Source organism: Ovis canadensis, chromosome 1 (assembly GCF_042477335.2).
Source record: "Ovis canadensis isolate MfBH-ARS-UI-01 breed Bighorn chromosome 1, ARS-UI_OviCan_v2, whole genome shotgun sequence".
Taxonomy (NCBI): Eukaryota; Metazoa; Chordata; class Mammalia; order Artiodactyla; family Bovidae; genus Ovis; species Ovis canadensis.
The window spans coordinates 87,729,390-87,755,830 of record NC_091245.1 but is presented as its reverse complement, the minus strand read 5'-3'; the positions used below and the strand labels follow the sequence as shown (position 1 = coordinate 87,755,830).

Below are 26,441 nucleotides of genomic sequence, written 5' to 3'. Positions count from 1 at the left end.
CATTCCTTTGAATATACTTCATCTTCTTTATCCATTCCCATGTGGATGGGCATTTAAGTTGTGACCATATTTTGGCTATTGTAAAGGCCAGGATGAACATGCCTGTGAGTGTGCTCAGTCACAACCAGCTCTCTGGGACCCCCTAGATTGTAGCCCCCCAGGCTCCTCTGTCCATGGGATTCTCCAGGCAAGAATACTGGAGTGGGTTGCCACTTCCTTCTCCAAGGAAGAGATCTCCCCCCAGCGATCGACCCTCGTCTTTTGGGACTCCTGCTCTGGCAGGTAGATTCTTTACCAACGCGCCCCTTGGGAAGCCCCCATGATGAATATAGGAGTGTGGGTGTCTTTTTCAATGAATATTTTCATATTTTTTAGATAAATAACCAGAAGTGGGATTGCTGGATCATGTGATTGTTCTATTCTTAGCTTTTTGAGGAGTCTCCATACTATCTTACACAGTGGCTGCACCATTTTACATTTTACTTATCAACAGTGTGCAAGAATTCCCTTTTCTTCTTTACCAACATTTTTTATTTCTTGCTTCTTTTTTGATAATAGCCATTCTGACAGGTGTGAGATGATAGCTTATTGTGATTTTTGACTTGCATTTCTCTAAGAATTACTGATGTTAAACATCTTTTTACGTGCCTGTTGGGCATCTGTATGTTTTCTTTAGAAAAAACATCTATTCCCTTGAGCTGGAATTTATAGGATTCGGTGGGGAGGGGCTCTGGGCAGAGGGTTCAGAGTATGAAAAGGCAAAGAGAGCAGATTTAGTAAGACATTTGGGGAAGTTCAAGTCACTAACACATCCTACAGAGCTCCATCATAAACGTGCAGACATTTGTGTGTGCATACGCACACACGTACACCCTCCTGAGTGGCTCCCCCGCATAAGAGCCAACACTGGCCTCCTCCCAATTTGCAGAGTTGAAACAGGCTTGGACAAGAGGCTTGCTGTGACAGGGAAGGCTGCTGACCCTCATGCCTCCCCTCCAGAAGCCAGGCACACCCATCCAGCATCTTTTACACTTGGGCCCAGGATGGGATCTGGTCCCAGGTACCTGTCCACACAGCTTCCCTGGGGCCATCAGGATGAGCGTTGTTGGCCAAATAATGGGAAGTTGGGAGCCTGCCTGGGGGCCTCCGAGGCCCAGCCAAGATGGAGGGCTCCTTGCAGAGGTCTCAGCTGGAGATGGATCCAGAAGGAACCGTGATTTGAGCCCCAGACGCAGGTCAGGGATGGGCTGCGACAGCAGCTCTTCCACCCAGCTCTGCCTGCTCATGCCTCTCCCCAGCCCTGATCGCTGTCTTTTCTGCTCAGTTTGGGTTTCAGGGAGTTGTCTCAGCAGCGTCAGAATGTCCCGGCCAAGCAGCAGAGCCATTTATTGTAAGTGGTCCCCTTCTCTCCCTCTGGGTTTCCTGAAACCCCTGCCTCCAGTCACTCCCTCCCCACACTGACCACCTCCTATAGAAGTGCCTGTCTCAACTCCTTCTTCTGCCCTCACCCCCTTGCTTCATGCCTTGGCAGTGCACCGGAAGGAGTACTTGCAGAATCTCGCCTTAGAGCCCACCCACCTGCAGCACAGGGTGGAGGTGAGTACCCCTAGGGCCCCATACAATTTCCTGGTTCAAGCCAAGTTCTCCTATGTGCCCCCACCCTGACAAAAAGCAGATATCTGAGATAAGTCTGCCACAGAAGCCAATGGCCTGACCCGGCCAGAGTAGGTGGGCTCAGGTCCAGCAAGCCTACCTGAGCGTTTGCTAAGTGCAGGGGAGGAGGATGGGGCAGCTGGGCATGGGCAGAGGAAGCTAAGCCAGTGGGCATCCCATCCCCAAGAAGCGGAGGGATGGGCCTGGAGTCACCTGCCACCACTCGCTCCCACCCCTTCCTGTCTCTCGGCTCATCCCCGGCCCCAAGAAACTGCTCTTTGCCCAGGATCTGGTACAGCTGGAGGACAGAACATGTGAGGTCAGCCAGCGGTCCTTGTGCAGGGACTTGAAAGGACCACAGTCTGAGAGGGGAGCCATCTGGGCTTGAGTTTCCTGTGCGCAGCTTGGAGCCTGGATGGAGGCTCTGGCGCTGCCTGGGAGAACGACACTGGCACTGCCAGATCTAGTTGCCAGGACAGCTGTTGACACCACGTGAAAGCTCAGACTGGAAGGGTGTGGTAGGGAAGAGCAGACACTGCATCAGGCTGAAGGTCTGGGTAGAAACCACCCCCAGGCAGCAGCAGATTTAGCACTCACCCCGAGAAAAGGCAGGGAGGGATGCTGGAGCAACCATCTAGAAACAGTCAGGCTTCCCCAGTCAGCTGAGCTGGGACTAAGATCCCTTGGCTTCATGGAGGGAATGAGGATTGGGAATTGGCTTTGTTTAGGTCTAGGAGGCAAGAGCAGGGGAGGCGTGTCCAGGGTGCCAGGGCATTTGCCCATGATATCAGGGCTCCTGAATATGCTGGCTGAGTGAACTTGTAGAAGAGCTGGGAGCTATGCAGAGGACAGGGCAGTGAGTGTGGTCAAGGGGCAGGAGGCAGATGGCATCCTCCCAGCAAGGGCCTGGAGGGGAGCACAGGGGGCAGGACTGTGACTTTTGAACATGGATGGTAGAAGCGAAGGGTATTCTTGAGAAGAGAGAATAACAGCAAAAGCCTGCTATAGTGATCAGACTAGCAGGGGACAAGGGCCTGAGTGGAGACTGAGGTCAGTATGGACCTCTCTGAGAAAGAATCAGGGAGAAGGGTGGTGGGCTCGACTTATTCCTGAGAGACTGGGAGGTAGTGGATTATCAGAAAGGGGACACGCATGCCAGGCGTGGGGTGCAGCATGAGACAGGAAAGCTAGGTCAGGGAAGAGATGGACCAGGCTGGGTGGGCGATTCTCAAAGAGAGCAGAGAAAACTAGGGGACAGAATTGGAGCATCGTGTAACCTACCTGGAGAAGTTGAGACTTATTTGTTAGATAGCTGAAGCCTACGCCCCCTCCCCACATTTACCACCATCTAGACTGTTACAGGCCATGATTGTCCTTCCTCCAGAGTTCTAAATCCCCTCCTACAGCCCGTCAGTCCCCACCTTGACAAACTGCCAGCCCTCACATTGTCTCTTGAAGGCTACTTTATGGGCATTGCCTGGGGCCTCCCCAGTGAGGAGGCCAGGGACATGTCATCCCCCTCTGCTGCTCTTCCCCCACCCCCACCCCTGTCCATTCCCACCTGTGAGCCCCCTCTCCAGACCTTCTCCCAGCCCATCTCCTCCTGTCCCCTCAGCACCTGATGACATGTAAGCTGGGGACACAGAGAATCCAGGAGCCCAAGGATGCTCTGCAGAAGCTGCAGGAGATGGATGCTCAGGGTCGGGTGTGGAGCCAGGACTTGCTCCTGCAGGTCAGGGATGGCTGGCTGCAACTGCTGGACATCGAGACCAAGGTCAGCCTCCCACCATTCCCTGAAAGAGGTCATAGCTAACCTGGGCTGTGGGAAAGCAAGCCCTGGGGCATGAACACCATCCCACCATGCCCCACACGGCAGCCATCCCTCCCCCCCACAGAACACATACCCAGGACTAGGAAGAAACAGGAGATAGAGGCACAGGGGTCAGGGGAAAGGACACCCCATCCCAAGCCATTGGAAGGGTGGAGCAACCCAGGTCCGGAGCTCCTAGGGGCCTGTCGGGCTCTCAGTGACCTCACAGCCAGCCTCTCTGTTTGGCCCAGGAGGAACTAGAGTCCTACCGCCTGGACAGCATCAAGGTCATAGACGTGGCGCTCAACATCGGCTCCTACAACTCTGTCCTGTCCATCACCGTGCAGGATTTGGACCTGCGAGGCACTAGCACTCTGCTTTTCCAGTGCCAGGAAGTGGGGGTGAGATCTAACAACCATCACCACCCCCCACCTAACCCCTCCCCTCCCCCATCCCCCAAGCCTGTCTGATTGCTGCTTCCTCCAGGCAGAGCGACTGAAGACCAGCCTGGAGAAGGCTCTGGAGGAGGAGCTGGAGCAAAGGTAGGCAGCCTCTACCCCAGCCCACCTGCAGAACCCCAGAGCTCAGGTCTGGGTGGGCTAAACTCTGCCACACACCTGGGGGAGCTCAGGGGCCTGTGACCCAATAACACAGACATTGACCTGGGGAGTGGCGAGGCTGGAAGCAGGGTGCAAATGGGCCCAGGGGCCCAAGGGCCACTGGAGACTATCCTCAGAGACTGACGTGGGACCAACTGGTCCCGGAGGGCAGGCCGATGACGCAGGGGAGAGTCAGGGAAGGGTTTGGATGGAGACCAGGGGGCAGGGCTGCTGGGGCTCCTGGAGAGGGGCAGTAGTACCCCCTGGGTCCTGGGGCAGAAGTGTGGGCAGAGCCTCTGCCCCAAGAACCCAGTCAAAGCTGCGTCCCTGTCATGTGCTCAACAGGCCCCGGTTCGGAGCCCTTCGCTCAGACCAGGACCGATGGAGGGGGCCTCCTCTGGAAAGGCCGCTCCCTAAGGAGCAGGCACCTCCTCTGGAGTGGGCACCCCTTCCGGAACAGCACTACTTGATGAGCCCAGAGCACGGTAAGTTTGGGCATGGGGGCCAGTGGGAAGAAAGGTTCCCATCAAGGAAGTTTTGGGCCATGGTCCCCTTCCTCTGCAGACACCCCACCACCGTCCCCGAGGCCCCTGCCGCACCACACCAGCGTCCGAGAGCCAAGCACCTTCTCACGGTCTCCTTCAAGGAGGTCCCCATCCCCCAAGGACCCAAAATGGGATAAGGTAACCACAGACTGTCTTGGGCTTGTTGAGGCTCTTGTGGTCTAGCTAAAGGGAGGACACCAGTTGTCTCCCTCACCTCAAGGAGCCAGGTCCCAGGTCGACCAAGGCAGGGCCTGGCCTGAGAGGGGACACAGAGGCTTGGTCAGGCCCTGGGCTGGGGCTGAGGCTCAGGTTTGTGGTGGAGGGAGGCAGGGTTGGGAGTTCCAGGGTGGGTCTAACTGGCTACTCAGCCAGGGGTTGTTTGGGGCCCAGGAGGTGCTGGACCATGTCCTAAGGGACATCGAGCTGTTTGTGGGGAAGCTGGACGAGGCCCAGTCAAAGACCAGTCATAAGAAGAAGAGTCACAAGAAGAAAAAGAAAAAGAATAAGGGAGGTGAGTACGGAGGGCCAGGGGAGAGGAGTCGGGGTTTGGGGGAGGGGGGGAAGTCTTGGGATGATACACGACCCGCCATCTACCCCCTTCTTGCTATAGAGATAACAGAGGCACATTATATCGACTGCTTCCAGAAGATCAAGTACAGCTTCAACCTCCTAGTACGTGACTCCCCACAAGTTTCCCAGCTCTTTTCACCCCTCCCTCCCCTCCTCCACCGCAGCAATCCCCTCCACTCCCTCCCCTCTTCCCTGCAGCAATCCTGTTCTCCCTTCTCTCCAAGGACACCCCATGCTGCTCCAGCTTCTCCCCCTGGAACCGCCCCTCCCCACTCTTGGGTTACTTTGGGAGAATGCCAGGCTCCCCACCAAGACCCAGAACAGTTATGGGGCCCTGGGGTCCTGGTGAAGGTGGGATGGGAGGAAGGCTGGTGACAGGCTTCACCCTGTGTCCTCAGGGAAGGCTGGCCACCAGGCTACGGGATACAAGTGCCCCTGAGTTTGTACACATCATCTTCAAAATTCTGGACTCCGTGAGTCAGGGCAGGGTTGGTGGGGGTAGGGGGGAGCAAGGTGGTACAGAGGGACGTGCTGAAGTTAAGAGGAGACAGGCCAGGGTGGGAGGGAGGGGGCAGAGGGAGGTACGGGTCTGCTCCTTGCTCACCCCCAGCACACCCTCTTCTGACTCAAGACACTACCCCACTGTGCACAGCAAGCATCTCTCAGCAGACTAGGTGCGCTGGGGTTGGAGCCACGGACACCAGTGAGGGCAGGAAGGAGCAGGCCTGGGGCAAAGTAGGAAGCCACGGACCCCGAGCCCTTTCCCACTGCTGCCTGGCCCCAAAGAAGCCCAGGCTTCCTGACACTTTTCATCCTTCCCCAGATCCAGACCCAGTGCCCTGAGTCTGGCCTAGCAGCCCAAGTGATCTCACCCCTCCTCACCACCAAGGCCATCGAGCTGCTGCAGTCCTGTCTAAGCCCATCAGAGAATAACCTCTGGAAAGGGCTGGGCCCAGCCTGGACCACCAGCCAGTAAGTGACAATAAGGCCTGAATGAATTGGAGGCAAGCAACATGGGGGCGTAGGGCAGGAGGTGACAAGCTCTACGTTGTATTTTAAAACGAATTCTATACCCGTTAAAACTATACCCATTCCTCTACTCCCCAGCTCCTGGTAACCTCTACTCTATGAAATATCTAAAAACAAATCAGGGAAATCTACATCGAGTTCCCAACATTTAATTAGGCTAAGCACAACAGGAGAAAAAAAAAAAAAACCCAACACACTTACCATTGCCCACCATTGCAGGAAAGCATTATCTCAGAAAATAGAACAATTCTTCCCAAGAAAGGAGCACTGGCAACCTTCTACTAAAATTTTTCTCAGTTTTGTCAAGGATGAAGTGAAAACTTTGTCTCAATGCAGCCCAGATTTTAACAATCACTGACATAAGAGATGCTGCAAATGTAACATCAATAAGATTTGCAACCAGCTGGCGGAGGAGCTAAGAGAAGATACATTTCATGTGGGTGGAACAGTGACAAAGGCAGCTGGGCAGCAAGGCCAAGCTGAGGAGAGCAGGTGGGGTGGGGGTGGGGGTGGGATGGGAAATCAGTTTGGATACCCTGAGCTGAGGTGTCTGCAGAGACTGGGTGGTCTGGCCCTGTAAGGAGAGGTCTAACCTGGCTACGAGGGTTTGAGAACAGTCAGTACAGAAGTAACAGTTGGGACCCCCTGGAGGTAAGCATTGCAGTAAAGCAAGCAGAGCTCACTTTAAAAAGCTTGGCCTGTTCTCCCCACGAGAGACAGGCCTCGGGAAACTCCGAGGTGGCAAAAAGAAACAGAGATAAGGAGGCAAAGGAGGCAAAGAAATTCCGGAGAGTTAAAAAGGAGAAACAAAAAGCAGAAGCATGAAGACCAAGAGAGAAGAGGGTTTTAGAAAGAGAAATCAACTGGGGGAAAAGCCAGTGGTTCTGGGAGTCTTTTTGCCTAATGAGCGGCTGTGTTTTGTGTTTCAGTTCAGCCCCATTAAAGGATGTCTGTGTCCATTTCATCTAAAAACATAACATATAACTTAACATAATCTATTTGTTTTATTGCGGTAGAATATACATAGGATAAATTTTATTTTAACTATTTTTAAGTGTATAAGTCAATGCCATTAAGTACATTAACAATATTGAGCAACCATCACTCCTATTCATTTCCAGAACTTTTTCAGCATCCCAAATGGGAACTCTATACCCTTTAAACAACCAAACAAAACTCTTTACCCATTCCTTTCTTTCCCCAGCCCCTGGTAACCTCTATTCTATTTTCTGTTTCTGCTTATCATTTTAAGTGTAAGATTGAAGCCAGGTGTGCCCTGAAATGTTTTCTCATTTCTTAAAACAACCAAAAATGAATGAATGAATGAAATGAAAGACAGAAACACAGAGAACAGAATTAACTAAAAGGACGTAAAAACCTTCAAAAGAGCTAAATTTCAGGCAAATTTTATTCAAACTATTTGGCTTGAAGCAAACTGACCCAAAACTATAAATGACACTAAATTCTGTGGCGATAGAAGGATAGAGATCATACAAGGCCATTTGGATTTGGCAATCAGAAATCATCAGGGCTTTAGAAGAACTAGTTTCAACAGAGTAAAAGTCATGTGGTAAGGAATAAAGAAAGATCCAAAGGTAAGAAAATATAGGCAGGGCATATGGACACATCTTCAAAAAATTTGATAAAGATAAGGTAATAGGATGGCATCTTAAAAAGCATAGTAACAGAGTCAAGGGAAGACTTGAGCGTGTTTTTAAGGCAAAGAAAAGGAGCCAGTGGGGACTTCCCTTGCGGTCCAGTGGTTAAGACTTCATCTTCTGATGCACAGAGGAGAGGGCTCTATCCCTGGTCCAGAAGCTAAGATCCCACTTGCCTCCCAGTCAAAAAATCAAAATATGAAACAGAAGCAATATTATAACAAATTTAATAAAGGTTTTTTAAAGGGTCCACATCAAACAAGGAAAGAAAGAAAAGGAGCCAATAAAAAAAGATTCAGAAGAGGGAATAATTTGTCCCCATTGAGTACATATTTACTAGGGGTTCCCTTTTGGCTCAGCTGGTAAAGAATCCACCTGCAATTCGGGAGACCTGGGTTCAATCCCTGGGTTGGGAAGATTCCCTGGAGAAGGGAAAGGCTACCTACTCCGGTATTCTGGCCTGGAGAATTCCATGGACTGTATAGTCATGGCCTGGAGAATCCCATGGAATTCTCAAAGAGTCGGACACGACTGAGCGACTTTCACTTTCACTGCCTCCTCTGTCCCTGTGCACTATGCTCTGGAGACAGCTATCAAGGAGATCAACATAAAAAGAAACACGGATAAGTGAGAATCATGCGCAATTCAGGATGTGCGTGCACAGTGCAAAGAAGCAGCATTCACATCTGTCTCTGGGAGGCAGGGAGAGACTTCCTCCAGGAGGGGCCTCCGCGTTCCCCAGGCAGGCAAGCAGAGCCAGCCTGGAGGCCACAGGCAGGGCTGCTCCTCTGGCGTCCTGGGCAATGGTGAGGGGGCAGGCTGAGAGGCAAGTACCAGCCCCCACCCTAGAGCCAGCCAGAGTGCTCTGTGGTGATCACAAGGGGGAGGTCCACACACGAACCAGCTAGAAAGAAAGACAACGCTGCTGGGGAACAGAAACAGGTTAGACCCCAGGAGTGTCTTCCAGCCTTAACACTGCAGTTCTGCCACGTTCATTTAAACTCCCCATCAGTGAGTTAAAGTACTCATATCTTAGGGTGTTGATATGTCTGCACGTTCACAGGCAGAGGTGAGGCTGGCCCACAGATACCTGCACTGTGAGACCTGTATGTGCTTAGCTGTTCGCTATGTCCTGGGGCCTTTCATCTGTGCACATGGGCCACTTTCTCCATTACCTAGAAGATCCCCCAGGCCAGCTGCTGTCATCTCCGCCTTCTCCACATCCCACAGTCTGGCACAGAGTGGATTCAGGCCTGTTCTTTCCCTAGGGCCAACTGGACAGGAAGCGAGCCCCTGCCCTACCAACCCACATTCTATGATGGTTGGCAGCTTCCAGAAACTTCCTACCAGGTAAGGGGAGCTTAGCACAGAGCCCGAATCAAAGCCCTAGACTCTCGCTAGTTTCCATCGTCTCAGTCCAGCCATGGTCACGTGATACCTAAGTGGTAGGTGGGTTCTGTGTGGAAAGCAGGCAGGCAAGGGGATATGAGGCAGCTGTGCGCAGGCAGGCCTGTGGCCTCACACCCCTGCTCTCCACCACTATGCAGCTGATGTCCTGCTCTCACTTTGTTCTGCCCCCACAGGCGCTCTCAAGACACCAAGACCCTGCTTCCATCCGGTATGCCCTAGGCTTTGTCAGGACAGTGTGGTTCTGGGGAGGGAAGGACCGGGCTGATCCTGTGGATCTGCAGATTTTACACCCCACTGACCTCTAGGCTCTCTTTTAGTCAGACATGTGCACATCTCTCTCCTACTCTGGGTGAAAAAGCAGTTTTTTACCTTCCTAGGATACGATCCCTCTTCTTTCAATATTCTCCACACATAGCTCTGATTTCTCAGAGACTGAGTATGAAGTGCTCAAAGGAGTGCTCAGATACAGAAGACTCCACTGCCAGAAGAGTCTTGAGAAATCACCAACATCTAGAGCCTTTCTGCCTGCAGAGACCCACACCCCAAGCCCCTCTAACAGTGACCTGCCCTCAAGCTCTGTAGAAACCCCAAAAGTCATTGCTAGACTCCAAGGGGGAGACATCTGGGGCTGAGACAGGGGCCGGATCTCTGAGGCCCCACTCTCAAGCCATCCTGACTCTGTCTCTGGGGGGTAAGGGGGGAAAGCCCTAGGTTAAGCAGCACCTCGCACTTTGCTCAAGAGGAGACACACAACCATGGCCCCAGCCCTGTGCCCTCCAGACCCGGACCTGTCAAGCCAGCCCTGAAAATGCAAGTCCTCTATGAGTTTGAAGCTAGGAACCCACAGGAACTGACGGTGGTCCAAGGAGAGGTGCTGGAGGTGAGGCATGGACTTGAGCTGAGAAAAGGAGGCGGCGGTTGGTGGTTGATGGGAGCTACTGAGAGCATGGGGGGTGGAGGGATTGGCCTGGAGAAGGTGAAGGAAGGTTGTGAAGGGCCCAGAGAGAGAAAGTCTGGTGGGGGAGGGGAAGGCTGGCTGGAGAGAGGCTCGGGTCACTGACATAGTGACTCCCTGGCAGGTTCTGGACCAGAGCAAGCGGTGGTGGCTGGTGAAGAATGCAACGGGACGGAGTGGCTACATCCCCAGCAACATCCTGGAGCCCCTAGAGTCAGGAGCCCCCAGGAGCCAGAGCGAGTCACCCACTCGGGTACTACCATGCCTAGACTTCAGAAGCTATAAAGCCTGAATCAGAGGTGGGGCCAGGGAGGATTCTTTGACAAGTGGAGGAGATGGCCCTGGTTCAACTGAACCAGTATTATCACGTGCTTACTGTCTGCCAAGTTTATTGTGGGGCCAGAGCAGAGAACAAACCTTGTGCTTGTTGGACAAGCAAACCATGGAGTGAGACACGTGGTTTGATGAAAGCCCAGAGAAGGGACACTGATGAGAGAGGGGCTGTGGGTGGCTCTGAGATGAGATGGCTTCTGACTCCCACTTCCCCTGGTTCTAGGCTCCGATGCTTCGACTTAGCTCAAGGCCTGAGGAGGTCACAGCCTGGCTACAGGCAGAGAATTTCTCCACTGTGTGAGTGCCAAGTCCCACAGCTTTAACTCTGTAAAGGGCACCGATAACCACTGCCCCCACCCCTCCACAGCGTCTCTTCCAGGGCACTTGTCCCTTCAACCCCAGGAGTTTATGGAGTTGCTTTAAGCCAGTATGTTTATCTTACTCCCTGACCTCCAGACACTCTTTCTGTGAATTCTCCTGTCACCCCAGCCCTCCAAGCCCAAACAGCCCCTTCTCCACCCAGATATCCAGGGCTGGGTCCTTCCACCCCACCACTGGCAGTTTCTGCTATTTTTGTTTCCAGGACCGTGAAGACCCTTGGGTCCATGACAGGGAGCCAGCTGCTTCACATGAGACCTGGAGAGCTACGGATGCTGTGTCCACAGGAGGCCCCCCGGGTCCTCTCACGGCTGGAGGCTGTCAGAAGGATGCTGGGGGTGAGGATATGAAGCAGCCCCAAGCCCTGCTGGAAATGTGGGGTGCTCCCTGAGTGAGCATGAGCGTGCCCGGTCAGCAGGCCAGCAGGCCCAACCCTGGGGCGGCGCTCACTGCGGCAGGTCTGGTACAGGACCGTCCCCCAGGGGCTTGACTTCATGTGCACAGGCACACCTTGAAGCTCCTAACTGCTGGCATGAGCTCTGGCACTGCCCTCATCTGGCACTGGCCTCACTTCAACCTTTTCCTTCCTCAGATAAGCCCTTAGGCAGCAATTCAGACACCTCCAAGACCAAGACTTTCTCACAAGCAAGATGGCGGATCTGATACTCTTTAGAGCCCTGAGAATTCCTCTTTCAAGCCCCCAGGTTGCAGCAAACCCCACATCCCAGCTCACACAGCAAAGAGGATGAACAAGACCAGGTTGAAACAAACCATGCCCCTTCTTGCTGTGCGGAGAGGTCTCCCCAGTTGCCACCTATTTATTGCATCTCTCTCCTGAGCTTAGAGCATTTAGGCCTAGATTTGTCAAGACTCTGTTTAGACCCTCTCCTCCCCAATAAAGGTATCCTCAAGCTTATCATGTGCCTCTCTTGCAGCTTCCTCTGGCCCTGGTGGAGGCCAAAGGCAGGGAATCAGGAAGAGCTAGGACACTGGGCATGAAACAGCAGCAGCCCTACATCCATCACTGGGCCAGACTATAAGTGGGAATTCACTGGAGCAGAGTCAGAATTCAATGATTATGGCCCAACTCTCCTTAAATTCTAAATAAACTTGAAAATAAGGCTATACTCTACATCTTTATCCTTCTGTGTACATTTCTCCTGATATTCTCCAAGACACCCAGTACAGCTGAGGGCAGAACATCAGAGCAAGGAGCACTGAGGCTGACAATTGCAGGTTTTGATCAGCCACACTGGCTGATGATGCAAAGACACACTAAAAGGCATGTTAGGTGCTCCAGGCTCTACTTGGCAACTTCCTCTTTTAGTACTTTTGTCACTTCTTGTTGCACTGAGCTAATTTTGAGCCCCCCTCCCCAGCTTGTCTCTTTAGTGGTGGAACATAGGGAACATTGGGACTGGCTATGTGAACTCAGGGCAAATCATGTCACTCTCTGGCTCTCTTTTTCCTCTCAAATGTTAAGTGAAGAGTCTGAACTATCTGTGGCTTCTAATATTTAGGATACATAGCCTTCTTTAATCTCAGAACAGTCACAAGACTCCCCTCCTTATATAACAGAGGTTCTACTTTCATTCAGTTAGTCTGCAGATAAGGTTTGATGTACATATGGATTAAGGGCCCTTTAAGAGTCCTCGGCATAGAAGGCAGTGGCACCCCACTGCCATGGACGGAGCCTGGTGGGCTGCAGTCCATTGGGTCGCTGAGAGTCGGGCACGACTGAGCGACTTCACTTTCAGTTTTCACTTTCATGCATTGGAGAAGGAAATGGTAACCCACTCCAGTACTCTTGCCTGGAGAATCCCAGGGACAGAGGAGCCTAGTGGGCTGCCATCTACGGGGTCACACAGAGTCGGACACGACTGAAGCGACTTAGCAGCAGCAGCAAGAGTCCTTAAGATGTTCCCTTAGTACAACAGCCAGAACATGGAAGCAACCTAGATGTTCATCAACAGGTAAATGGATAAAGAAGTTGCCGTATAGACAGAAAGGACTGTAACTCAGTCATAAAAAGGAACAAAACTGAGTCAGTTGTAGTGAGGTGGATGAACCTAGAGTCTGTCATACAAAGGCAGAAAAACAAATATTAATGTATATATATGGAATCTAGAAAAATGGGACTGATGAACCTATTTACAGGGCACAGACAGAGACACAGATGTAGAGAATGGACTTGTGACACAGTGGGGAGCAGAGGGCAGGACGAACTGAGAGAGTAACTGACATATTTACACTATCACGTGTAAAACAGACAGCTAGTGGGAAGCTGCTGTACAACACAGGGAGCTCAGCCTGGTGCTCAGTGATGACCTAGGGGGTGAGGTGGGGGTGGGATGGGAGGGAGGCTTAAGACAGAGGGGATCTATACACATATAGTTGATTCACCCTGTTTTACAGCAGAAACTAACACAACATTGTAAAGCAATTATGCTGCAATAAAAGAAGAAGAAAAGATCTTCCCATAGTCACTCAGTTGAACCTGTCCAGGACCCTAATACTGCCAAAATATCCTATTTTTTGCCTGCCTATCTCATTCCCTCAAGTTCCTAGCCTCAGAAAATCATCTCTCCTAGCTGGTAACACTGCATAAGACAGCAAATACTCTCCGTCACAAAATAGAACAAAGGTGAGACCCTTAAGGTTTGACTGTCAAGAGCAAAAGTTAACTAGAAAAGTTAATTTGAGGGAATGCGGAGAGGCGATATTGACACATTGTCTTCTGGGCCTTCACGGAGCTGAAGGAGTCCTAGAAACAGGGAAAACTTCCAGAACCAGGTAAACATGTATTTTAACCCAAGGCTCCCCAGATTTCCCAGCAAAGACTGAGATGAGGTGAGACTGTTTGAATATCCAAGTGCAGAGGGCCTAGCACAAGTTAGGCTATTACACAGACCTATTTGTGAATTCTAGGCCACCCATGGACACTTGAAATTAGAAAGGCAACTCACCCTACCTCTCCACACCTCACTAATCTTCTATAAAATTGGTGTAACAGCTACTTCACGAAGTTGTTGTGAAGCTTAAATTGGAATAAATTGGCTAGCGTACATGAAATACCTAGACTATTGACTAGCATATCGTAGGTTTTCAATAAGCATTAGTCTTATATCCCAAATTAGTTTGTGACTGGCCTGTTATCTTAGGAGGAGAAATCCAAACATTATAAATTCATTGGTCCCCATGCATTTGTACTTTTTTCCTTTCTTCTTTTAGTGAACTGTCCTTTTAAAAAGTTTCATCTTTACTATACCCAAACTAGGGGGAAATGTGTTTTCCCACGCATGGCCTAAGGGGTTTAGGGGCTCTGTCCTAAGTGTCTGTGCTGCAGAGGCCAGGTGAGGCACCTACCCAGTAGCTCAGAACTCCTTGCCATCCACACTCTGTGCACACGCCAAAGAGAGCGATTCCTGATGGTCAGGCTCTGTCGACTCCTGGCGCTTGCCCGCTACCCCCCAAACCTCCCATCCCGACTAGATAAATATGGCAACGGGTAACGGTCCTCACGGCCTGGACTGCTAGGGCTCAGCCCCATCCCACCCTAACTGAACTATTAAACAGAGTGCGGCTTCACGCGCGGAAAGTACAGAGACTCAATCACAGGGCCCGGCCATTCTCCTCACCGGTCTAGCCTCGGGAGTATCCTCCCCCAGCCCCATGAACTGCGGAAGTCGCGCGGGCACAGCCAAGCGGACATTCGGAGGGTGGGGAGGGGGCGGGGAGGGGCGGGGAGGGGGTGGGGACGACGGGGGGGCGGAGTCAGGGCGCGCACGTTGGCACCCCCTACCTACGACGGGTATAAAGCCCCTCCCGGTGGCCGTCTACCACCAGTGCGCGAAGGCACACGGGCGATATCGACATGGCTTCGTCAAAGTCTATGGTTCTAGGTTACTGGGATATTCGCGGGGTGAGTGCGGTCTCAGCGGCCAAGCCACTCGGTCTGGGAGACTGACGCGGAGGTAGCGGGGGGTCCTCTTGGTCAGCGTTCTCCGAGGCCAAACCTCCTACGCCGCGCTGCGCAACGGTGCGCGGCCTGCCCGCTGCGAGCTCCGGGGCCGCGGAGACGCTGGCCCTGGGGGAGAGGGGCTTAGGGCAGCAAGCCAGCCCGGGGTAGGTCTCGGGAGCTGCTTAACCACCCCATCCCGGCGGGATGCGGCGTCTCGGCAGCCCTAGCAGGGACGTTGGCGAGTGAGGGGTGGAGGATGTTGGGGATGGGGTGGGGGGAAACTGCGCAGGTGCTGACCGAGAGCTTTCCCCACCCCCACCCCTCTTCCCCGACCCATCAGCTGGCGCACGCCATCCGCATGCTCCTGGAGTTCACGGATACATCCTATGAAGAGAAAAGATACACGTGCGGGGAAGGTAATGCTTCACTAGGTGCCGGTGCGACGCCGCGTTGAGCCGAGCACGTCTTCCTACTGTTGCTGTTTTCTTGTGCCTAGAGGGTGGCATCACGCTAAGGTCGGGTGGGACTTCTGCCACCAGTCACCTGGGAGCTCCCTGCTGTGTTTAGTGTGGGGAGAGAGCTGGGAATTTTCCTCCTGCCTAGCTCAACTCTGCTTTAACACTGATGGTAATGGCTAAGCTTTTGGGGTCTGGGTATGTGAGGTATTGGGCTTCCCAGGTGGCGCTAGTGATAAAGAACCTGCCTGACAATGCAGGAGACATGAGATGTGGGTTTGATCCCTGGGTCAGGAGGATCCCCTGGAGGAGGGCATGGCAACCCACTCCAATTCTTGCCTGGAGAATCCCACGAACAGAGGAGCCTGGCAGGCGATAGTCCACAGGGTCGCAGAGTCAGCACACTGAGGCGACTTAGCACACTTGGGAGGAATTGGAACTAGAGTGTGTCTCTAAATCTTTCCACGCTCCTCAGGTGGGATATTAAGCTGGTTGGATCGCACTTCATTCTTTCTCTTACAGCTCCTGACTATGATAAGAGCCAGTGGCTGGATGTGAAATTCAAACTAGACCTGGACTTTCCTAACGTAGGTGGTTTTAGGAGAAGAGGGGGCAGAAGGGAAGGGCTTCAACTATATCCTTGCTCCTTTCCTCTCTCCGCTAGTGGTTTGTAGAATAAGGGCTCTTCATCTCAATAGAATAGATAGAATTCAGGGGGTCCTTAGACTTGGATGGAGAAAAAATTATATTTGCATTTCTACTAACCACTAGCTAAAAGTGAACAGTTCCTTCTGTTGTGAATGTAGGCAATGTGACCTTGATTATTAGCCAAGCCTGTGACTGGGTATTTTTGTATTATACGTGCTGCAGATATTATAAATAAATATTATTTACACTTATCATACTTTGAAAGTATGATAGTCATTACATCTTCTTGTAATTTAATGCATTCATTGGCACATATTACTCTTAGAATTTTGTTCTTTTAATGTCATATAAATTATGTAACATGTGTAATTTGTTTTATGCATTTAAAAGCCTAATTCAGAAAAAGTGCATAGCGTGCACATACCCGTACACAAACACACAGAGTAAAGCACCCCTGTCTAGAATCAAGTGTAGACTCAGTTGCTACCTTTTACTTTCTTTCTTTCTTTCTTTCTAACACAGCATTTTCTCTCTACTGTTCTCTTCCCTGCAAGCCTTCTTTTCCAAGAGAGAGAGGCAGGGAGGCAAGAGAGAGGTTGTTCATTTGGCCTGTCCTTTTCTTTCCAGCTGCCCTATCTCATGGATGGTAAGAACAGGCTCACCCAGAGCAATGCCATCTTGCGCTACATCGCCCGCAAGCACAATATGTGTGAGTGGGGTAGGGCTGGTGTTGTGAGGGGAGCTCCCCTGTGAATGGATAAGGCCAAGGGTGATTTCCTGTCGTTTGGTCTACAGGCGGTGACACTGAAGAGGAAAGGATTCGAGTGGACATCATGGAGAACCAAATAATGGATTTTCGCATGCAACTGGCACAACTCTGCTACAACCCTGACCATGTGAGTTTCCTGAACAGGAAGGCGTCAAGAAAAAGGAGCCTTTAGGAACTCAAGGGTTAAATCTGCCCCATTCTGCTGCTGCTACCTTCCCACCAAGTCTGTCAGAATAAGAAACAGAACTCTTATTTCTGGAGGGTTTGTTTGTCATGTAATTCTGGTGTTGGCCCTTCTTTCCACATCCCTCCTTTCCATCTGCCACCTCTTCCTGAAGGCATGGAGAAAGGCACCTGGAGAAAGGGCTGCTAAGTCCATCATTGGCCCATGCCCTGATTCATGGAGATGATGGCAGCTGCTCTCACTTTCACTTTTACTTCTCCCCCAGGAAAAGCTGAAGCCTCGGTACTTGGAACAGCTACCTGGACAACTGAAACAGTTCTCCTTGTTCCTGGGGAAATACTCATGGTTTGCAGGGGAAAAGGTAGAAGAAAGGAAAGGGAGGGGATCCTTTTCTGTCTCTGCAGGTATTAATGAACTCCCCAGACCTGATGATCTTATTGTCCCCGTAGCTCACCTTTGTGGATTTCCTCACCTATGATGTCTTAGATCAGAACCGTATGTTTGAGCCCAAGTGCCTGGATGAATTTCCGAATCTGAAGGCTTTCATGTGCCGCTTTGAGGTAATGCCTCTTGCACCTTTCTCATAAAAAACACAGGCTGGCCTGGGCCCTCAAGGGACCCCATTGTTGTATAGTCTTGCCTAACATCAGCTTTTGCCTAAAGGGATCAGTGGTTGGACACCTCTAAACCTTTAAGTCTTGGGAAGGTCCTGGCTTCCTTCTATACCTTGAAGTCACTGTCTCTAAGAAGTGGTGGGGATGAGGGACATGGGGCAGGCAGCATGCGAATGCTACTGTTTTGAAATGGGTCTTTTGGCCTGGGTTAGAGTCTTTATAAGATTTGGTGTGCTTTCCCTTCAGGCTTTGGAGAAAATAGCTACCTACATGCAGTCTGACCGCTTCCTTAAGATGCCTGTCAACAACAAGATGGCCCAGTGGGGCAACAGGAGAATCTGCTGAGCAGGAGGCAGGCTTGTACTGCTTGTTTTGTTCCATTCCGTCCGTAGGATACTTGTACCCCCTCTTTCCTGCTCTTTTCAATAAATAGCATTCAGGCTACTGGTGTCCAGCTTGATTTCTGTTGGGAATAAAGGCCAAAGGGGAGTAAGGACATGTGAATTCAATCACTGCATGCCGGGAGCCAGTGTGAGGAATCCCGCCCGTGACAAGGTCATGAGGAAGGAAGCTGACATATGCAAGGCTTGCTCAGACTTCAGGGGCCCCTCTGGAAATTCCTAAGCATTGTACCCCAACAAAAATCTGCTGGTTTTTGTGCTCTGCTTTTCCACTCTTCTGACATTCTCTGGAAAAGTCAATTCAGGGCTTTAGTCTTCTGCATTTGAAAGAGTGTTTCAATCCAAAAACCCCTCTGATGGCTTTCTAGCCTGCCTGCAGGACTCGTACAGCTGTGCATGTGATTGTTTGAGGCCTCCTGACCGCAGGAGGCACAGGAAGCTTAAAACTTCCTAGAAATGTAGGGGCTTCCAAAGAGTCAAAATCTTTAGAATAGGACTGATTAAAAGTTTCATTTGTTGAGTCAATGCTTGCTGCTAAATTTTCATATCCTTTATTTTTAGATATAGTTGGTATATAGAAAAACAAGTAGTAGACCTGGTATTAGCAACATTAGATGTTTGAGTTAAGTACCTTCTTTGTTATAACCCACTGGGCCTTTGTTCTATAGAGATGTAACTTTAGCGCTTTAAGGAGATGTAGATTAAAGAAAAACACTTCAGGGGAAACAAAATTAACATTCATTAAGGAAGAGAGCCAAAAAGTGTTAACAAGCCTCTTGGCCAGAAGATAATGTAAATCACCTGAGACCTTTTGTATACAAAATGATGTATAGAAAGAGTCTGGGCTGCGAACACTACATAATTTTGTGTTACCCATTGATCTCCATGTTTTATCAAAAATATAAAAGGCCTTCTGAACAATAAAGGATTGGACCAGTTTCTCGGGCTAGTCTCTCGGCCTGGTTTCTTGGGAATCTGGCTCCCCCCGTGTCTCTCTCTTTCTTTCCCTCCCTCCACTCTTTAATTTCAGGCTGAATCTCCACCTGGGGCGTGGAGGCCCGCCAAGTCTACTTACTTGCCCTGGCTGTTAAGACCCGCGCGAAAGGGAGCCTAAGGTGAGGCACCCTTAGATATTCAAGCGAGCGCCGGGGGCCCAACGTAGATGGTGCAAATTCCTTGTCTGGAATTTTATTGGTCTTCCGCGTAAACCAAGCTATTCAGCCCTCTTTCTCCACTTAATCTTCCTACTACACTATAGTTTCTTAATCTAATCTTATATTAATAAATAAACAAGTCTTTCCACGCCAACGCCGTCCACCCTTCGAATTCCCTGGATCCACCGGGGCTGGACCCCGGCAACTGCAAATTGGTATTCGCCTACCCTACACCTGAGTTCAAGGGCTAGAAGCTCTTGCCCACACCTTGAGAGTAAGGTGAGATTTCACAGCCTAGATAACAGGTTGCTAAATGAGACTGTACCCCCTGTGAAGACTTGGTGAAGTCTTCAAGTAAAGTTGTGTGGTAGATTTGGGAAGATTTCAAGTAAAATTGTGGGGGGTAGTTGTAGAAGATTTCAAGTAAAATTGTGTGGTACTATGGACTCAAACTGGAGATCAGAAACAGACCCTTGGACTGCAGGGAGATCCAACCAGTCCATCCTAAAGGAAATCAGTCCTGGGTGTTCACTGGAAGGACTGATGTTGAAGCTGAAACTCCAATATTTTGGCCACCTGATGCAAAGAGTTGACTCATTTGAAAAGACCCGGTGTTAGGAAAGATTCAAGGCAGGAGGAGAAGGGGATGACAGAGGATGAGATGGTTAGATGGCATCACCAACTCAATGGACATGAATTTGGGTAAACTCTGGAAGTTGGTGATGGACAGGGAGGCCTGGCATGCTGTGGTTCATGGGGTTGCCAAGAGTCAGACACGACTGAGCGACTGAACTGAACTGCAATCATCAAGGCCTTCCTTAAACGTAATTCCTTGTGCCATACAATAGGTCATTATTATTTATTTTATATATAGTAGTGTCTGTCAGTTAATCCCAAACTCCTAATCTATTCCCTCCCATTACCCTACCTTTTCACTTTGGTAACCATAAATTTATTTTTTATGTTCATTTGTATCAATTTTTTAGATGTACACAAAGCAGCAGCAGCACATATAAGTAGTATCATTTCTCTGACTTAGTAGGATAATCTCTAGGTCCATCCATGTTGCTGCAGACAGTGTTGTTTCATTCTTTTGTTATGTCTGAGTAATACTCCACCGTGTATATATATATATGTACTACATCTTTTTCATCCATTTATCTGTCAGTGGAATTGTTTGTGTCCATGTCTTGGCTGTTGTAAATAGTGCTGCTAGGAGCACTGAGGTGCATGTATCTTTTCAAAGTAGAAATTTCATCTTTTCTGGGTGTGTGCCCGGGAGTAATATTGTTGGATCATATTGCAGCTCTATTTTTAGTTTTTTAAGGAACTTCCATACTGTTCTCTAGGCTTCCCTGGTGGCTCAGACAGTAAAGAATCTGTGATGCAGGAGATGGGATTTGACCTCTGTGTTGGGAAGATCCCCTGGAGAAGGGAATGGCTACCCACTCCAGTATTCTTGACTGGAGAATTGCTTGGACAGAGGAGCCTAGTGGGCTACAGTCCATGTGGTTACAGAGACTTGGAGACAGCTGAACTACTAACACTTTCATGCTGTTCTCCATAGTGGCTGCACCAATTTATATTCCCACCAATAGTGCAGGATGGTTCCCATTTCTCTACACCCACTTCAGCATTTATTATATGTAGACTTTTAATGATGACATTCTGACTGGTGTGAGGTGATATCATTATGGAGGTAACTCAGTTTTATAAAAGTGAACAAAAGCTATGGACAGATGACTTATGGAAATAGAAATATTGATGGCCCCAAAGTTAAAAAGATGTTTATAATTCAAGAAATTGAAATTTATACCAGTAAGAGGACCATTTTTCAGATGCACAAATTATGAAGTATTGGAAAAGCTTGGGAAATTGACAAGGATTTCTTGCTGGTGGACACTTTTCCTAAGGATTCCTTTCTCCAGGGACTGAAGGGCCAGCTTTTCATTTCTTTGCCTCTTTGGTGAACAGACTTCAAAATGGCCCTCATAATCCCACCTCCTGGTACTCAGGCTCTTGTGAAATCCTCTCCCTTTGAGTGTGGGCAGGACCTATGACTTCTAATAAACTACAGCAAAATTCATACAATGGGGAGATGTGGCTCCCCCAGGTCCCAACTGCCCCTGACTCTAGTTCTAAGATGGGCAAGAAGAGAATGCTCTCACAATGGCTGCCTTCAAGCAGAGAAGGAAAGTGGACACCCTGTCACCCCAGGGGCACAGAGATCGCACAAATGTGAAGCTAGGCGACTAGTGATGGGTCTGTGCGGGTAGCATCAGTCAGAACTTTTAACTGGTGGTAGCTGAATGTGGTGAAGTTCTGCCAAAAGTAGAGAACCTCATTTGTATTCATTATTGAGCAGCTAGATAAAGACATTTCCAGTTCAGAAGGAAATAGCTTATGTGAGTCAAGAAAAATTTGTAGAGTTATTTCATGGATGGAATAGGTGATGTGTACAGAAATGGATCTGCCTTTAAAAGTAGTTTAACAGTTTATTAAAACACCTGGACTTGGTACAGAAATTGCATTTTCCTTATCCCTCAGCTGCAGGACTAGGTGGTACAGTAAGCCATGTGGATCAAAGGGATTTAAGGAGTCCAGGTGGATGGTAGAGGAGGGAAGTAACATTTAGCCAGTGATTTTCCTAATATGTAAGTTTGCTCACATCACTGCTGCTTGAATATGGCTAATGGCTTCTTAGGCCTTCAGAAAAAGACAGTCTCCTCCAGTTTGCAAAACCCGTCATAGCCTGACCTCTGCTTCCTCTCCAGCTACATCTCTTGGCAGATGTCCATCCCTTTCCCTGGAGCATTGGGTTCTAGCTTTTCTGAATACCCTAGACTCCAGAGTCAGGCTGCCTGTGTTGAGATCCTGGCCTTGCTACAGCAAACTCTGGCCTCCTGTGCCTTCTCTGACAAACCAGCGCCCCCCACCCCCACGCCCCGCCCACCACCACCTCCAGCCCCGGCCACTGGACCTTGTCAGGAATAAGCCAGTATTTCCAAAGCATTTAGAATGGATGAATGTTACATAAACTTACGAATTATCTAAAAGTACCATGTTCTTTTATCTTCACGCTTTTGCACTTGCTGTTCTCTCTGCCTGGAATGCTTTTGTTCTGGCCAGCTAAGCCTGCCTAATGCCTATTCACCATATAAGGTAAGCTGAGAAGCCCCTACCTGAGGGAGCCACAATGATAATCCCTCTGGGAAGTATTAGTGATTGTCACCAATGATTTATGATTGTTTCCCTTTTAGAGAGGTGTTACTTCCCTCCTGAACTTACATGTAACATTCTGACTTGCTTTGGCCAATTAAACGCAGTGGAAATTACACATTTTCCAGGCAAAAAATTTAAAAGCCACTGTGTGAGTGAACATATCTACTTCAGACTGCTGTGGAAGCCTCTATCAGTCTGGGTCTCTGACAGACCAGGAAAACCAGGGGCTGTTGACCGCAGTGGACAGGAAGGGTGAGCAAGAAATAAACATGCATTAAGCCACTGAGATTTGGTTTCTCCTGAGTGACGTTCCTCCACCTTCCACCCAGCTAATTTCAGTGCACTGACTTTAAATCCCTGTCTATAGGATTCAACGTTTTCCTCTGTCAGCACTTACTGAACTCTAGTTGCTGGCTTAAATGTCTATCTCTGCCATTGAACCATATGTTGCCTGAGAGCAGGGACAGTGACTTAAGCAAATTTTATTTGGAGCTTGTGTAGAGCCTGACTCAGAGTAGACACAACGCATTGATTCCCTTCTAATGAAAATGGAAAGAATAAAGAAGAGTTTGCTTCAGAAAAGTGCTTAATGGTCTCAAGGAACCTTAAGAATTTCACTCTGTTCTGGTTGGGAGATAAAACGCAACACAGAATGCCCTGTTCTTGAAGTAGATGGCAGTAGTGCTTGGAGGGAGCACAGAAGATCAGGTTCAGGGAGGTTCCAGAGATCAGCCAAGAACTCTGAGGCTAGAGAGTGGGTGATGAGATTTCATGGCCTGGTCTGCTGCTTGCTTAGGCCAGGTTGCAATGAAACATCACTGAGGACCAGCAGGTATGAGCTCTTTGTGTTTAGGGAGGATTTTCAATAAAAATAATTATAGGTGTGTCACACGTGAGACTTAAATCCAGAAGAAAAGATTAAATAGACGTATGTATGTTTGAATTTCAAACGAATGGGTGCTGCTGTGCAGAAGACACATAGAGGCAGAGGGCCAACCTGAGGTATTGTCACTAGAAGGAGTGTTTACAGAGGTGGGGAGAGGTGGGGCTAGAACCAACAGGCTAATTTGCATGCCGGGTGAGACGTTTGAAGGAAAATGAGGCTAGATCTATATTTTATCTTCTGTGGTGAAATGTTTCCAATAGTACTAACAGATTTTTGTAAACCATGACTGAAACCCTATCTGCTTCTTTCCAGAATTATGTTTAAAATGGGAAGGAAAGTAGAATGTAGGAAATGCAGAGTGGCTATTGGATCTTTTAGACAGTGCTGTGCTTTGTCGGGGGATTGTGTTGGGAAGAGTTGGGAAAAGCCAGGTCTGATTAACAGGAATAGAATAATGGGCATATTCTGGAAGACTTGTTATGGAATCCACCAGGACTGGACCTTCTTCTTTGCTTCCAAGTCTTGAGTTGCTATATAGAGCAGGCTGGTCTCTGTGTGTCTGTCATCAGTCAGGTGGTAGACTAAGAAAGTGGGATAACAGCGAACCTGAAAGTGAGGTCACCAGAGGGATGGACACAAGAGCCGATCCAGGGAGTAACTTTAGTTTGCAGATATAGATGTTTAGTGTAAAAGCTTTATTATGCAGTATCTCTTTGGAATCTCTCGCCATAGAAGGGCATGTGGTGGTTTAGTCACTAAGTTGTGTCTGACTCTTGTGGTCCGACTCTGTAGCCCACCAGGCTCCTCTGTCCATGGGATTTTCCAGGCAAGAATACTGGAGTGGATTGCCATTTCTTTCTCCAGAGGATCTTCCCGACCCAGGGATCGAACCCAGGTCTCCTGCATTGCAGACAGATTCTTTACCAACTGAGCTATGAGGGAAGCCCATAGAAGGGCATATGTGTGGTTAAAAAAAAACAAAAAAAACAAGTGCTCAATCATGTTCAACTCTTTGCAACCCTATGGACTGTGGCCTGCCAGTCTCCTCTGTCTATGGGATTTTTCCAGAGAAGAATACTGGAATGGGTTGCCATTTCCTCCTCCAGGGGATCTTCCCCACCCACAGATTGAACCCACATCTCCTGCATTGGCAGATGGGTTCTTTACCACTGAGCTGCCTGGGAAGCCCCTATATGTGTGGTAGATGAAGGCAAAACAGCTTATTTGCCAATGTGAGTATAGGCTGTTTTCTATTAAATTACAGAGCTCATCTAGTTTTGCCTTTTTTCTACCTCCCATTCCCTTAATATTTCGTATGGACTGAACTGGGAGTCATTGACCTTATGCTTTAGTCTGGCATTTTCAGAATATCAATATGAATGTTATCCCAAAATGCCAGACTTGGAGCTGGATGCAGTAGTTGATGACACTGGGTTGTCCCTGTTTTGGTGAAAGAGGGTGGGTGTATTTTTGTTTGTACAGGGATGCTTGTATTACAGTAGGCGTGAGTATTCTGTTGTGGTGATGGTAGTGATGATTGAAAACGCACATGTGCAAAAGGATGTTTCTGTTAGGTGTCCGTCCTCTGCATCTTTTAAACATCCTTCTCACAGGTGGGGAATTTCTCAGACTACAGGTCCCACCTCACCCAGGTAGAAGACTGCTAGTTGACTCTCGATATCCATGTCCCCATCTTCTGCTGTCACAGAATCTCCACTCCTGCTGGGCATGTTACTTTGCAGGCAGAAGATGTCATTTCCAAAATGATGAAGTTCTAACTAATGAGATATAAATAGAAGTGTTATGTTACTTCCAGAAAGTTTTTCTGTGAGAGGGAAAGAGCAAGACCCACTCCTCTTTCTCCCTCCTGCTGTTTGCAAAGCAGATGTGACAGGGCTTTAGCAGCTGTTTTGTGTCTATGAGGCGACATAGAGAATGGAAAACACCCATTCAGGATGATGAAGCATAAAGTTAAAAAGCTGAGTCATTAAGACTACTATGAAGCCAGCATTCCTAGTGCTTAACTATTTACCTCCAGAGCTTTTTTCACATGAGAAATAAACTTCTCTCCTATTCAAGCCACTGTTTTTATCCATATGCATATAATGTTTGGCTGTGCAGAGTCTTTGTTGCTGTGAGTGGGCTTTCTCTCGTGGTGGTGAGGGGGGCTACTCTATAGTCGCAGTGCTCAGGCTTCTCCTTGCGGTGGCTTCTCTTGTTGCAGCCTCTGGACCCTAGAGCGCAGGCTCAGTAATTGTGGTATATGGACTCAGTTGCCCTGAAGCATGTGACATCTTCCCAGACCAGGGATCACACCAATGTCCCCTGTACTGGTAGGTGGACTCCTAATCAATGGACTGCCAGGGAAGTCTATAAGCCATTGTTATTATTTAGTTATACACAGCAGAACTTAATTCTAATGAATTCACCTGCTTTTGCAGCCTCCCTTGTGGCTGAGGTAAAGGCCTGTGACCCAGGTTCTGTTAACTGCACACGGTAGTACAGGACCTCAGTTCTAAAGAAGCAGACCCTGAGCATTTATCTGGCACAGGTAGTGGAGGGATCAGGATGCTGGAGGCAGCAGTGATGAGACCTTCACATCCGGTACCGCAGGACACAGGCAGCAGCTCCAGCATCTGTGCCCCGCAGTGGCTATGGGGTCGTCTCCAGGACAGCCCCCCATGTGGTTAGGCACACTTCCTAGTTACCCAGCTTCCAATGCCAACTCCATGGCCTCCCCAGAGATTTAGTGAGCTACCAATACCTTTAAAAAATTATTTTCCTGTTTCAACAAGAAGCACTAAAGAATACTCCACTCCCCTTTGGTCTATCTGAAGATAAAGATCTTATCTTTAATACTTTGCTTTCTATTCTCCCTGCTTGAAACCACTGCCTTACAGGTTTCTCCTTGTCTTGGGTTTAACCTTTATCCTCTCTCTCCTGGGTGTGGGACAGACTGAAATTGGCCACCAAATTTATTTTTCTGTTGAAATATCGGTCTACCCTTGTGACTCTGATCACAAATGGAATGTGATCAGTTGTGATGTTTGCAACTTCTGCCTCACTTGTATACTGGGAAGTTGCCTCCTTAGGTTTGCTCTGTTTTCTTTCCCACACCCATGGTACATCTGCTACCAAGGAAATGAGGAAGCAACCTTGCTAAAGGCAGAGCCACAGGATGAAATGAGCTTCAGTTCCCGAATAACT

The 26,441-nt window shown here is 49.2% G+C and overlaps 2 protein-coding genes across 2 annotated transcripts; both read left to right on the top strand.

Moving 5' to 3' along the window:
- The first annotated feature begins 1,359 nt into the window (after positions 1-1,359).
- Positions 1,360-11,980, top strand: EPS8L3 (EPS8 signaling adaptor L3). Its single transcript, XM_069569353.1, has 18 exons — positions 1,360-1,390; positions 1,532-1,596; positions 3,269-3,427; positions 3,715-3,864; positions 3,950-4,005; positions 4,408-4,547; positions 4,627-4,745; positions 4,998-5,118; positions 5,218-5,279; positions 5,576-5,650; positions 6,001-6,149; positions 9,133-9,214; positions 9,448-9,482; positions 9,971-10,154; positions 10,354-10,482; positions 10,786-10,859; positions 11,146-11,278; positions 11,876-11,980. The coding sequence occupies exons 1-18, from the start codon at positions 1,360-1,362 to the stop codon at positions 11,978-11,980; spliced, it is 1,869 nt and encodes a 622-aa protein (XP_069425454.1).
- Positions 11,981-14,621: 2,641 nt separating this feature from the next.
- GSTM3 (glutathione S-transferase mu 3) lies at positions 14,622-18,015 on the top strand. The gene is made up of 8 exons (XM_069573686.1): positions 14,622-14,862; positions 15,242-15,317; positions 15,879-15,943; positions 16,632-16,713; positions 16,800-16,900; positions 17,223-17,318; positions 17,407-17,517; positions 17,818-18,015. Exons 1-8 carry the CDS (start codon positions 14,815-14,817, stop codon positions 17,914-17,916), a joined length of 678 nt encoding a protein of 225 aa, XP_069429787.1. The 5' UTR covers positions 14,622-14,814; the 3' UTR covers positions 17,917-18,015.
- Positions 18,016-26,441: the final 8,426 nt, after the last annotated feature.